Source organism: Solea senegalensis, linkage group LG17 (assembly GCF_019176455.1).
Source record: "Solea senegalensis isolate Sse05_10M linkage group LG17, IFAPA_SoseM_1, whole genome shotgun sequence".
Lineage (NCBI taxonomy): Eukaryota > Metazoa > Chordata > Actinopteri > Pleuronectiformes > Soleidae > Solea > Solea senegalensis.
In genome coordinates, this window is record NC_058037.1 from 14232344 (window position 1) to 14246637 (window position 14294).

General features: G+C 41.1%; 2 protein-coding genes across 3 annotated transcripts; one reads left to right on the forward strand and one right to left on the reverse strand.

The window, feature by feature from the left end:
• The first annotated feature begins 215 nt into the window (after positions 1-215).
• On the forward strand, positions 216-9630 carry LOC122784259 (voltage-dependent anion-selective channel protein 2-like). 2 transcript variants are annotated; one of them, XM_044049443.1, is made up of 10 exons: positions 216-382; positions 1758-1828; positions 2538-2587; positions 2904-2906; positions 4665-4817; positions 4925-4977; positions 5899-6120; positions 6306-6456; positions 6554-6611; positions 8199-9630. In XM_044049443.1, the coding sequence occupies exons 2-10, from the start codon at positions 1762-1764 to the stop codon at positions 8288-8290; spliced, it is 849 nt and encodes a 282-aa protein (XP_043905378.1). In that variant the 5' UTR covers positions 216-382; positions 1758-1761; the 3' UTR covers positions 8291-9630. The 2 variants fall into 2 exon arrangements, with proteins under 2 accessions (XP_043905378.1, XP_043905379.1); XM_044049444.1 differs by lacking the exon at positions 2904-2906.
• Positions 9631-10528: 898 nt separating this feature from the next.
• On the reverse strand, positions 10529-13747 carry LOC122783737 (torsin-4A-like). The gene is made up of 2 exons (XM_044048555.1): positions 13283-13747; positions 10529-11628 (listed from the first exon to the last, which is right to left on the reverse strand). The coding sequence occupies exons 1-2, from the start codon at positions 13724-13726 to the stop codon at positions 10771-10773; spliced, it is 1302 nt and encodes a 433-aa protein (XP_043904490.1). The 5' UTR covers positions 13727-13747; the 3' UTR covers positions 10529-10770.
• Positions 13748-14294: the final 547 nt, after the last annotated feature.

A 14294-nucleotide genomic window follows, 5' to 3' on the forward strand; every position in this document is an offset into this window, starting at 1 on the left:
AAGCTCACCAAAAGTTACAAACAGCAGCTTTAAAAAGTAAAGTACATTTCTTTAAAGGTCAAAATGGAAGAATTAGCAACATGGACGATGCCTTTCCTCTCCCTTTCCCAAATGCATTACAGAGCGTCCGAGGTTTTAGTCAGGCGGTGGGAGATTGCTATCTTGTTTTTGTATCAACTCTTCGTTTGCTCTTCGAACTCGCTCCGCGCATGCGCCGTGTGTCTCCTTCATCGTGCCCCGTGCCCGTTAGACAGAGCTGATTTAGGCTAGTTGTCAACTCACCCTCGGAGCAACATCACCTGTCACTCTGGTCAGGCTCGCTCCAGGCTCGCTCCAGGCTCTGCTGCAGACTTCTCCCCGCTGTGTGAACACCTTAGCGCCGGTAAGAAGAGTAACCACTGCTGGTGAATGTGAAACACAGCGCTCATGCTAACGTTGAAGGTTCGCTACTGAGCGATTTTTTCAAGGTTAGCCTCAAGGCTAGCGTGTAGACAGACGGTGTATTATGTAATGATCCGTGGATGATAGTGGAGAATTCCTTAACTGTACTCACTGATGCACAGCAGCTTTATTAGCTTGTGGCTAATTAGCTGTGAGGGTGTGTGTTTGCTGTTAGCCTAGTGATGAAGTTAGCTAACGGTCAACCCCCTCCCCACACACACACACACACACACACGTCTGTCGCTGATCCATCTGTTGTCCTTTGTTCCTGCAGAATATATTCTGTCACAAACGCTGCAGTTGTTTAATATTGACCTGACAAACATGTAATAACAGTGCAGATTATTCTTAAGAGCTCCGGCTGTAGGGCCCTTTGCCTTCTTAACTTTCTCAACCTTGTCATCTCTTGACTTGACCACAGCCTATTGTGTAGTGTTGTTCTTCTGTGCTAATATCAGCTGCGCCCCTCATGTGGAGGATAAAGTGGTAGAAGATGGATGAGGGAACGTACATGTATCTGTGAGGATTGGTGAACTTCTCAGCTGCTTCTATAGGAACATCTTGTTCTATTCTGCTGATGCTCTGCATGGCTCAGTCATAAATCAGACATGTGACTCAATGAATTCAACATATAATGAAAAAAAAGGTTGAAATCAGGATAAATGTCGCATTAAAAGATAGTTTTTGTTGTCTTTGGAAGAAAACAATTAATTGTGGTTTTAAATAGGGGTGCAATTATTTTAATAATTAATTAATCTCAGTCAATCAAACAGCAGGTTGATCCATATAATGGCAGAAAAGGAAACGTGTTGATCAGACTGACATGAACAGACTTATGTGACACACACTTATGGCCATAATTCAAGAATTCAAATGCAAATAGACAGACATAGACCTGTCTACCTGTTGGCAACTGTTCAGTCCCCATCAGGTTTAAATCCATGTCATCTTGGGCAGTTTCATTCAGTCCTATCAGGCCAGAATGACCGTGTAGAGCTTGTAATCAACTAAAATCATTATTTGAGTGCTGAGTCAGCATTTCCAAATCCAGACAGGCAGGCTGGCAACCACACGTGCACACGCGCGCGCACACACACACACACATTCCAGTTCATTCATGCATCAGTGTTCTACTGTTTCATATCTGAATCAGGTCACATTTTCTGCTTTGGTTGTTATATTATATATATATACCAGAGACGTACGGAGGAAAAAAAATGTAATTACATAAAAATAATGGACATTAATGTCTCTTCATTCATCGTGTTCATTGCTTTGGTTGAAGTCATCTTAATTGCTCATTGTATCCTCTGTAGAACAATGGCTGTCCCTCCTTCATACTCTGACCTGGGCAAAGCTGCCAAGGACATATTCAGCAAAGGCTATGGTGAGTACAGGAAGTTGTCTTAAAATCAGGTTTCTCAGTAGGACCAGGTTTATGCACCTCATCAGGTCTGTTAAGACCTTTGCTGCATATCTACCCTCTTTCCTTTCCTATTGAAAAAAGTCTTAAAATGCTAAAAAATACATTTATAAAACAATCATGTTTGCAAGATGGTAGAAAAAATACTTAGTGTATGTAAATAATTAGTCTGACTAAAATTGTTTTAAATTGAATTTCTCAAAGTCGTGCTACTTATCTGGGTAACACAGCCAGATAAGTTAGTGGGAGTCAAAGTCCGATGCAACTAGACCCAAACTGGTCTAGAAGCTCTGTGCTTGTTCCACGGTTCCTCACTTGACACTGAATTTATGTCCTTGAAGCTTAAAGAATTGAATATTTTAGAAAGAATGTTGCTTGATAAGGTTACCAACCAGCAGCCAGCTGAAGTTGTTTTGATCTATGATATAATCAACCAATAGGAACATTCTCAATACTAATAAGCTGAATCATGATATAGAGGAGGTGGACACTGTTAAATCGATTCCCTGCTAGTGTTTTTACACTGGGACATGGACAGTAGACTCATCTTATTTGCTTTCTTAGTGAGTACTTTTCCATGCAAATATCAAATGACTGCTTTAAATCTGCTTGAATATGATTTGTAATTTTTTTACCTGGCCTCGGTTATGATTCTGTCTCTTAAATCCACCAGGCTTTGGTGTCGTGAAGCTGGACCTCAAGACAAAATCACAAAGTGGAGTGGTGAGGACACCAGATTTTCTAAATCTTCTTGTCGGCCTATGGCTCGTCGGTGCTACATTGTCTTCTACCCTGTCTTTGCCTTCCTGTTGCTGTCTCTAACCTTTACCTCCCTCCACAACTATATGCAGTAAAAAGTTCCTGCAAAAACTGTTGCCGCTGCTTTGATGCGCTTCTGCTTAATCTGTATTTTGGAGAAACTTGACAGGACCACAGGTGTGTGTGTGGCCTGTCTGTCTCTCCACATGCTTGTCCTTTAACCTCCTCTCTGTCTACACGCTGCTTCCCTCTGTACTGGACTGCTCATGCTCTAATGTAGATGGTAAGATTGTGTCAGAGCTACTTCCTCCAGTCGTCTGTCCTGTTTTGTTACATCACCCTCTCCTTATTTGCGCATTATTTTTCCATTCACATTTATTTGTCTGAATGTGATCATTCGCCCTTGGTGAACATTTCATTCTACTCTCTGTCACATCAGCTTCTGGTGATTTTCATGGCTCAGATAATCTGTAATTCATCTTTAGTTGAGGGAAAACTTTTCATTATTAATTAATCTGCCTGGTCAGTGAGTCAATGTTTAGCACAGTTTTCTAAAAACTTCCGTGCCCAGATTTTGGAACCAGTCGAAAGAGCGTGTTGGGTGCGTGTGGACAGCACATGAACTGAACTTTGGCCCCACCAGTAGGTGGAGTATAACCTGCTCACCAAGCAGCAGAAGAAGTCGTTGCTAATAGTAGGGCTGTCACAAATGAAACACGTGGGTATCGAGTTGCATTTCTGAAAACTGCTTGTGAAAGCTTCATAAGGAATTTTGGGGAAATCCACTCTGACTGGGCTGAAGCTGTGGGAAATCACCACCATTATTCCTGTGTGCGGCGTGCCTGCCAAACGCAGATTCTGGCTCCAAAAGTGAATCAAAACAGCCCAAAGAAGACGTCTCAAAGAGGATCGCAAGTCGTCACAAAGACACAAACACTTCACTTCAATAAAACACTGATGCAAACGGACATCAACGGAGAATCGTGACATTTGGACCGAGCCGCGTGTTTTCATTTGTCCCTTATTTTCATTATTTATTTCAAAGTTAACGCAATAGATAAGTGTGTAAAGTAGTCTAAGTTTAAAGGAGTCAGTGTCTGCATAATGTATTTCCGGTTAATTCAGCAGGGCATTTGTTAGGACCAGGTCTCGGGGAAAACCTGAGCGCAACATGAATAATGAGACTCCAAAGAAACCACCATTTTAAAGGTTTATTAAAACCAAGCACAGAATGTCTGCTGGCAGTCTGGCTGTGAGTGGTGTGAGGAAGTCCTGCAGCTTATTCACATTCCTTCTGTGTAGGACCAATCAGCTCAAACATGCTCACCTGTAACCATCTCACACTCACACACACACACACAAGGAGAAAGCAGGCTTGATCCTGGGTTTGTAACAGCATTGATTATTTATTTCTCATTTATTTTATAGTAATTTGATTTTTGCCTCCTCAGTTTACAGTTCGTTTTCCAGAATTCTGTGTGTGTGTGTGTGTGTTGCGTGTTTCTTGTTACGTGTCTGTGTAAGAATACTGTACATACGGAGTTTTGAAATATTAACGGCCACATGGGCCGTCAAAACCTGGTCATTTAGGTTGTCTGCCAACATTTGTTTTGGCAATAACCCACATCATCATTGTTCTATCAAGCTGAGCAGTGTATTCATTTGTCAATTATATAGTATATGCAGTTCATAACCCAGCATATTAATCAATGTTAATAGCATTATAGACACTTGACAACTGAACAGCAATTATCCATTTGTCGTAATCTACAGTCTCACCGTTGTGTCGCAAATTTGAAGTTGTATCATAACTACTTTCAGTAGTTTATCTGTCTGTCTTGTGGTACTGGTGTTTTGCATGGATTCATGTTCAGGAATATTGTGGTTGTCTCACACTTTGTTTTTCCCGCCCTGTACAGTTCACAAATAACTAAATAAATAAGTTTTCTTTAGTTTTCATACTTCAGTTTATTAGTCATTGTTTCCTGTGTGTGCGCGTGTGTGGTGCATTAAATCTGTGTCCTGCTCATCCTGCTCTCAGGAGTTCAACACGTCTGGCTCCAGTAACACAGACACAGGCAAAGCCTCAGGAAACCTAGAGACCAAGTACAAGATGAAGGAGCTGGGACTGAGCCTCAGCCAGAAGTGGAACACAGACAACACACTGGCTACTGAAGTGACTGTGGAGGACCAGGTACACGTTCACTGCTCACACATGGTTTTTTTTCTTCTGCTTTTTGCATCGTCTTAGTTTGAACTGGAGTGTTGACTGTTGACAGCAAGTGTTGATTTTATTTACAGCTGGCCCAAGGACTGAAGGTTGGCTTGGACACGTCTTTTGTGCCAAACACAGGGTAAGACATTTATTACCGTGAATGTTGATTGTGACACTGTGAATCATTATGAAGGATTTGGCTTTTACATATTGCATTTATAAAAATTGGTGTACAACATAGAACGATTAAATTGCAGCCTTTTTGATTTGCTTCCATTTAGCTCTGATTTAAAACCACTCGTATGAGTAACCTGAGCTGATCTTCCTGCATGTCTTTAGCTACTATTGTCCAATTTCTCTGAATGTGTTGGGTTATAGGTGTAGTAGCTAGGTGTTTGTCTTCTCTTTTAAACTCTATTTATTAAAGCAACATAGGAAGTTTGATTTACGGTGGCCCGGAAGTGCAAATCACCACCACAAATGGGAAAACACAACAACATCAACTCTAAACACAAAAACATTGTACATGCTGTTAACAAGGATCGTTTGGACCGATTGGACGGACACTGTCCGTCTTTTAACCAGAAGTAAAGCACTGGTTTCACAGGAGTGAAGAAAAAAACAGTGACACTGAATAGAAAAACAGATCAGTGATGTTGCTGTCCACTCAAAGCTGCTTTACACTACTCACATACAGTCATACACACGTTCATACAGTGCATCTACTGTATGTGCAGCGTGTTTTCTATACTCACTCACATCAGGAGCAACGCGGGGTTACGTGTGTTGCCCACGGACTAAAGTGCTTTAATAAACATTAGTAACATGATCAGGATGTGAGTGCTCAGTTTTCTTCCACACAGTTGCAATACGATGTTTTTGGAATGTTGGTTACAGCTCAGTGGTAAATGCATCGGCACAAGTATCATAAACATCCGAGGAAGTAAAGACTGTGGTGAACGTGTATCTGTAGAAACTTAAGTTTCTGATATTGTGTCAAACAGAAAATCATATTGATGATTGATGAGATTAACAATGACTCACTGTGGCATTTCTTCAGTAAAAAAAGTGGGAAGCTGAAGACGGGCTACAAGCGGGACTACATGAACCTGGGTTGCGATGTGGACTTTGAGGGTCCCATCATCCACGCCAACGGCGTGCTGAGCTATGAGGGCTGGGTGGCTGGCTACCAGATGGCCTTCGACACGGCCAAGTCTAAAATGACCCAGAACAACTTTGCCCTGGGATACAGGGCTGGAGACTTCCAGCTGCACACCAACGTGTGAGTACAGCAGTGTTTAGTGTCTATTCACTTTACTTCACTTTACTATTTGTGTTCAACATGTAAGAAGATGCCTTCTCGTGTTTTTTTTGTTTGTTTATTTTTTAAGACTTGGTTGTTAATGAGGCGTAATGAAGTGTAGTTTTGTGTACGGTCGTCGCTGATGTGTTATTTTTCCCTCTTAGTAACGATGGAACCGAGTTTGGCGGCTCCATCTACCAGAAGGTGAATGACGAGCTGGAGACAGCTGTCACTCTGGCCTGGACCGCCGGCAGTAACAACACTCGCTTTGGCATCGCTGCCAAATACAAGCTGGACAAAGACGTGTCTCTGTCTGTGAGTGTGGCAGCAGTTTGTTTCCAGCAGCTAATTCTCCCAAAAATAACTGTGCTGATTTGTAGAATGTTTTATCCTGTTCTTTTCTGACCTGTAGGCCAAAGTGAACAACGCCAGTCTGATCGGAGTAGGCTACACCCAGAGCCTTCGACCTGGTAAGTTCTCTCCCTCCTCCTTGCCCCCTACACTTCCTGTAGGGTATTGCAGTTATTGAGTGTGATTTCCTAGAGGAGGTGTTTGTAACACGTTGACGACCTGTCAACAAGAACCGTTTTTCAAGATGAACATTAATAGCTCTTCTTTTGAATCTTTTGATCAAATGCACTGCCAGCTTTTTGTCATTTTGTTTCACTCATAATCTGTACGCAGAAATTGTGAAACCTAGACCTAGAAGTTAAGTATTTGTTTGACTAATAAAGGTGACCAGTTTAAATGACTTTTCACAGCTAAAAAGACACAAAACTAATATAAGTTGATTACTGATTGCATTATTATCATTGTTGTTATTATTATTATTATTATTATTTATACTAACAACAACAATAACAATAATAATAAAATCTCACTATGCCAAAGTCTTTTCAGCATGTGGTACATGAATTACCACAATGTGGCAGCATCAGCAAGCGTTTAGTTAGTGTGCTGTAGCATCAGAAATGAAATCTATTTCTTGAATGCGTCACAAAGCTGCTCCTTTAAGCTCAACACCCTGTGGTCGACACCACAGGACTGAGGACATCTATCAGTGTCTTTGAATACATCTTGTTAGCTGTAGCTCTTAGCTCACTAGCTGTCATGTGCTGGAGTTTACAACATTAACAAATAACCAGTCCAATATTTTAGATTGAAATGTCGTCCCTTCTCTGTGGCGTACTGAAACACCTGATGAGTCCAATCACGTGCTGTGCGTTATTGATTTTTCCTCTAAATGGGAACAAAATGTCGTCATCATGTTCTTTAGAAGAAGACCAGAAACTCATGATAAAGACCTCAGGCAGCTGACAGGAGTAGTGTTATTTATTTACATGGTTTTTATCTTTTCACTGCGTATTTAATGCATCTTATAACAAATTAGTCAGTCACTCAGAAGAAAAACAATGTAACGGTACACACATCAGTGTGATTAAACTACCTAACAACTCACACTTGTGTTCATTGACCTTTTAATTTAGCAGTCCCAGGCACTAATGGCTCTTTTCCACTACGTAGTCTCGGCACGGCCCGCTACCTTTTTTTTTTCCACCTGCTCTGATGAGGTTCCAAGTGAGCTGAGCTAATGCTGTATGTGACACTGTCAGACTGCCGGCCACTGATTGGTCAGAGAGTGTCGTCACTGGAAGAGTCATGAGCGAGACACAAGAATCAAACCGAACTGATCAGTGAAGATTTAAAAATCCTGAAAACTTTAAAACGTTAAACCAACATTTAGTCACTAGTGTATGTGTCATGTGAAAAATCAAGTCACGGCACTTCCATGCCGCCGTGCTATGATGACTCCGCCCACGTTGAGGAGGTACTATAGTAAAGGAAAACAAGCAAAACCGTGTCGAGGCGAGGCGTGTCCATGTGGGTGGTTCCTCATTTCTCGGACGTGTCCTGTGGTCCATCATGATTTATGATGTCTGCCGTTCACACTGACACAGATGCAGATGATGGCGAGCACACCTGTGTCAGTGGACTACAGGTGTGAAGAGGCTTTAAAATGGTGAACACTGAACATTCTCCGTCTCTGGTCTCTGCAGGTGTGAAGGTCACTCTCTCCGCCCTGATCGACGGGAAGAACTTCAACGCGGGCGGACACAAAGTGGGCATGGGCTTCGAGCTGGAGGCGTAAAGGGGAGAACTCTCACCTGTCTGTCAGCCCAAACCACATCAGCCCTTTCACACACACACACACACACACACACCACTGTCCCTGTCTTCCTCTCATGTTTTCCCCTCTTCACATTTCACAAGCGTGTGTGACAGTAATGGTGGCGTTCCAGCGCCATGAACACCATAGTTGTGGAGCCCAGAGAGCAACTGGTGGTTTTTATTTGCAGATTGTCACTGATTGTAATGGTCATTGAAGGCAACACCTTTTATTTCCCTTAGATGAAGTCGTCTTTAGTGTAAATGTGTAACTTATTTAAACCTTCTGTCAAAAAGTGAAGTGGAACAAAAAACAGCATGTGAGGATGAAAAGGTTGCTGCAGAGCTTGGACGCTTGTTAAAAAACAAAAAAAGTGTGTTTTCTGGTTTCGTCGTGGTTGGAAAACACAAAACAGAGGAGTTTGTTGCGACGTGTGAATCCCTATAATCGTTTGTTCATCAGGTTTCATGAGCACAGGACTGACATATTTAATTGCTGCTGGTTAGAGAATGAGAGACATTTAAAGGTCCAGTGTGTAAGAATTAGTGACTTCTAATGACAGATTGTAACCAAAGGGAACTGTTACCTGTAGAACACGAGAAAGGACTTGATTATCAAGAGTGTGAAGTAGTGATGAGGCTCTCGTTGATAGATGTTTACATTGTTTCATGCACTCCAGAGCTCGTTTTTGTTTGTGTGTTAGTGTTATGATTTACACATAGACTCTGTTGTAGAAATACAGATGCCGAAAGTACATAAAAAAAGGCTGATTCTAAGACAATAATTATTTTAAGGGGTCGTCTGTGGATACTATATTCAATTTCTACCTATAAATCCTCCCTAAATCTTATACACTGGCCCCTTTAAAAAAAAATTCCATTGCTTACAAGTCTATAAATCCTTTAGGTGAAATCAATGTAGTGGAATCTTCAGGTAGTTTGTGTAGTTAGTCTGCATTTCTACGACATTGTTTTCATCTATCTGTCCTGGCGTGACGGTCACAGGCAGGAGTCAGTGTCCGTCCATGCTGAACATACAGAGACGACTGTGCTGTCTCAGAGCGTCATTGTCCCACATGTCTGTCCTACTTTTGTTTTTTCATCTAAATCCGTTCACATGATTATGAGAATCATAGTTGTTTGTCACTTAGACACAGTACCTCATTTTTTTTCCAGTGTTATCTAAGGGAATTCTAATAATAAAAAAAAATGTAAGAAATGTGTATTAAAACGGTTTCTTTTCTAATGTGAATGTCAGATGAGAATTTTGGGTGAAAGGCAAAACTGAGTAAAATATAGCAGCTCACGTAAGATAGCAGATATATGTTTATGTATGTGTGTGTGTGTATATATATATATACACACACATACTGTATATCTGTGGTCTTACGTGAGCTGCTATATTTTACTCAGTTTATATATGTGTATATATATACATACGCACATATATGTGTGTATATTTATACACATAAATACATATGTATGTATATATGTGCATATGTTTATGTGTGTGTATATATATATATATATATATATATATATATATATATATATATATATATATATATATATATATATAATAAAAGGGCCAATAAAAGAAACTAAAATGACATATTATGTGGTATTAATAATAACAACAGAAGCATTGTGGGAAGCAAAGCAAGTATGTGTGACGCTGTATGTAAGGTACATTTGTGAACTTAATAGAAATACACCATAACCAGGTTCTGCATGACTCGGACCAGGTTTTGGTCTTAGTCAGTGTTTATACCAGAAAAGTTCCCAAAGATGCAACAAACACAAATTGTACACAACTTAAAAAAAACTAAATACATTTACTTGAGTTGTGATACTTGTATTTTATGCATCTCACTTCTACTTCACAACAATATCTATCATTTTAAAGTGTTATTTGAGCTCTTTTTAAAGCCTGGTGGAGAGTTGCCTCGTCTGACATCTCTCACAACGTGTTCCTGGACATTAACAGAGCGTAAACCTTATACTCAACAATCAACTCATTTCCTAGTTAATCCTGCCTACTTTCTTCTACTTTAAGTTCAGTTAATTGCCTGAACCAAATTTTGTACCAGTCAACCAGAGATCAAACGAGGTATATTTAACTCAGGGGATCAGGAAGACTGAACTAGGAACTAATAATCAATCCAATACAATATCTCTCATGTAAAAGAGCATTTTCCTCTGAAGAAACAGTCCCACTGGAAACTTGACAGTGTCCATGTTTAATGAATGTTTTATAAAACCATCAAAACGTTGATTCAGCTTCATACACTTCAGATACTTAACTAATGCAAACCCACCAAAGCCAAACATGTGGAATGGACCCAACCAAAGCCTTCTTTACCCACTGAATTGTCATTCAAGTTTCCTAACTCCACTCACTTCACTCTTGCACTCTTTCTTCATAAAGAATGTGAAGCATCCAAACATTTCCTGCAGAGCTTCTCACAGCAGGTTGACCTTTGCCACCACTTGCTTGCAGCCTGTCTTGGAGTATTTGTGCCCCCCGACAGCTTGGTAATATTCAATCTCCCCTGCCAGGCGCTCTATGTTGGTATGATCCGGGTAGAAACCCTCTCGAGTCATTTCCTCCAGGAAGCACTCCATCACGTGATCTTTCTCCAGGAGGCCCAGAGGTAAGATGGTCGCCTCTGTCCACAGTGGGTGAAGCTTCTCCAGGTAGTTGCGTAACATTGGAGTCAGCTCTTTTATGAGGTTACTATGACGACTGGATCCTGTCATCGTCATAGACGTACTCGACGAGTTGTGTAGCATATGTTTGGTGATGTGTTCCTGACCCAGGTTGCTCAGAAACACGTAGATGGCGTTCAAGTACTCGTTGGACTGCTTGGTGGCCACGAGCTGCCACAGTGTGTCCAGGATCTCTTCATGCATGTGTTCCACCTCGTCGAAGATGAAAAGCGGGATCTTCTCCTCCTCCTCGGCACGTTTCACGACCTGTGAGATGAGCGTGGAGAGGTTGCGGGCGCAGTGCAGGGTGTCGGCCTCCTGGGGGCAGTGGTGGAGGACGTAGTACTGCAGCACCAGTGGTTCACCAACCACAGAGCGAAAGTGTCCAGCCAGGAGTCGTCCCAAGTGGCTCTTGCCCACACCACTGGGGCCATGCAGGGACACCACTAGAGGCTTGTTGTGGACGTAGGTGGACAGGTAGTCCTTCAGGTGGGACAGCAGACCCTCCACTGCTCCCTGCTGTCCAAACACTTCTCTCCTCAGTGTCTTCTCCAGACCGTCCAGGTCGTACTTCAGTACATGGTCATCAAGGTTTTCGATCGCATTGTACACCTGGAAACAGACAGAGAGATTTTAACGAGATCGTCTGAAAGGAGAAACCACAGAAGTTGCTTGAGGCATTTTGAATTCTGCAAAGATTATCCTTCTTCCCTTGTATAATCTCCGGAGAGTGCACGGAATCCACAGTGAGGGAAAGGGTAATCTCAATCTCAATCTGAGATTCTCTTGCTGCATTTTTCATGAGTGAATGATTAACACTGAAGAATGTCTGGACCCAGACTTCCTGACATAAGTTCATGAGTTCATGTTTGAAAGCTTCAAGGACTTGAGAGGCCCTGAAACAGAAAGAATGGATCCTCTGATGTTCCCACACGATGCCTGAACCTCCGTCCTTCTGTTGAATGGTCAAACTGACAGAAACTGACCCACTAAGTTTAAGAGTGTCATCTATCCACTCGTCAAACATCTGCTTTCATCGTGCTTTCATTAAAGCAACAGTATGTGACTTCAGTGGGAGCTAAATACAAAATGTTCTAAACATGATACAGAAATGACAATAAAATACTGCATTTCTGTGTTTTCAAAACACTAAAAATAGTCAGGTTCAAGGAACTCTTCCTTCACTATCTTCATTTACTCTCTTGGTCTGACTACACTCATGGTGTGTTTCATCACAGTACAGTTAATATTTGAATGTAACATCCAATTACCTTCCAAGACAAGTGAATCAATTAAGCTACTTAGAAGCCAAGAATTATCACATGATCAATAGATTCTCATTTTAAATGAGGTGACCATGTCAAGTTGTAGACACCATAGCACTAAACCTTTTAGAATAACCGAGAACAGACACACATAGAAATGATTAAACTCAATTGTGGCTATAAAAGCATGTGACTTGGTCAGTGTGTTGATACGTGTGATTTTATTCAGACAAATTAAAGTTTGCACCATGTTGTCCAATCATTTTGTTCAAAGAAAGTGTTTCACAGTGTTTTGTGTGAACACTGACATGACGGGACATGTCCATGGTAATAGCTCAGTGCATATTTATAGCCTGTGAAGAGTTATAAGACAATAATAGAAATAGCTGGAGGCAGAGCTGACACATGCTGACAGAGAGGTACGGTCAAATATTAATGAATGAACGAGACGCTGGAGGTCTTCACTTCTGCAAAGGCTTTATTCAGCTCTTCTGCCGTTATCTCGGGCATCATTTCTTTGTTTTGTTGTTCTCCTGTAGACGGTAGATCTAGTGAACGCAGAAAAGTCTCTGTCTTTGGAATATCTGCCATGGCTGACTGGGTTTACAGATCTTTATAATATAGTTCAAAAGCATGTTGAATATCCTTTGAGTCACAGGCGTGACAATGAGGGTGAGTTTTACACTGTAAATATCCGTAATATATCTTAGTTTTATGTATGATATCTGTTAGAGTTTGTCAGTGATCATTTTCTTTAATAAATGGCATAAACTTGAATGGACTTTTATTTCACGCATGCATCACGCTTCAGTTCCAACTCAGCTTCACAGTTGCAGGTGTGGGTGGAGATGCAGTAAAACACCAACTACATCTGGCTTCTCCTGATTATTCATGCGTTGGTGAATAGAGAGGCATCCAATGTAATACACAATAATAAAAAAAGCTATCTAAAAATAAACAGAGTGTTCTGGGTTTGTACATTAAAGGCTGAAATACTTTACCTGGAGAAAGACGATGAAAAAGAGCAGGTAAAGACAGTATTTTGCTCGGCTGTGTTCCTGTTTTGGCGAGGCTCTGTGCCGCGCTCTGTTAGGAAACAACACCCTCCTTTTCCTTCTCTTCTTTTTCTTCTGAGGAACAGCAGACAGAGGGGCAGCTCCGTCAAACGTGAAGATTTTCGGGCTTGTTCGTGCTGGGGCTCCTGTGAGGAATTCTGCTCCTCCCAGTGCCTGGTTCATCTCAATACGCCGCTTCTTCAAGACCTGGTACTTCTGTTTGATGCGTATGACAGCGCGCAGTGTGGAGGAGAACTCGGACAGACTGGGAGCTGCAGTGTGGCTCAGTTTCTCATCTTTCATTCCTTCCTCCTCCAGCTCATCCTCCAGCTCATCCTCCACTTCTCCCTCTGTTTGAGAAGCTGAGGTGCTGCTTTCCTGGTCACTCATCTGCAGAGAGAAAGAAGAGAACTTTAACTTAACTTACTTAACGTAACTTTAATTAGCTGATATAATAATGCTGCTGTGATCAACACATAAACACCAACGGAAAACCTACTTACAGAATAAGAAATATCCAGACAGTCTTCCTTTATCTTTACAAGGTCTACTTTACCTAACAGGTGTAGTGTGGGAGATTTAGGTGAAAATAATTCCATTTGACAGAAATGGAATAGGAAATCATTTTTCTGATTTGTTGTTTTCATCACCACACACACACAGGCACACATAAAAATATGTATATATGTATACATATAAGTGGTGTGTTGAAATGTCATGTGTTTAAAAGGACAATACATTTTGGACGAATTACTAAAGTATGACTTTTTTGTCAGTTTTTTGTCGATTTTTGGATGACATACTGAAGTATGACTTTTTTGTCAATTTTTGGACTTACTAAAGTATGACTTTTGTCAATTTTGGACCTACTAAGTATGACTTTGTCAATTTTTGGATGACCTACTAAAGTATGACTTTTTGTCAATTTTGACCTACATACTAAAGTATGACTTTTTGT

Excerpts from the sequence above, each read along its gene's own strand:
- LOC122783737 (XM_044048555.1), bottom strand. The coding sequence starts at position 13,726 with ATGAGTGACCAGGAAAGCAGCACCTCAGCTTCTCAAACAGAGGGAGAA. Across the intron at positions 11,629-13,282 it reads TTTTCATCGTCTTTCTCCAG|GTGTACAATGCGATCGAAAA; the intron begins GTAAAGTATTTC and ends GTCTGTTTCCAG.
- LOC122784259 (XM_044049443.1), top strand. The coding sequence starts at position 1,762 with ATGGCTGTCCCTCCTTCATACTCTGACCTGGGCAAAGCTGCCAAGGAC. Across the intron at positions 6,121-6,305 it reads TTCCAGCTGCACACCAACGT|TAACGATGGAACCGAGTTTG; the intron begins GTGAGTACAGCA and ends TTTCCCTCTTAG. Across the intron at positions 6,612-8,198 it reads CACCCAGAGCCTTCGACCTG|GTGTGAAGGTCACTCTCTCC; the intron begins GTAAGTTCTCTC and ends TGGTCTCTGCAG.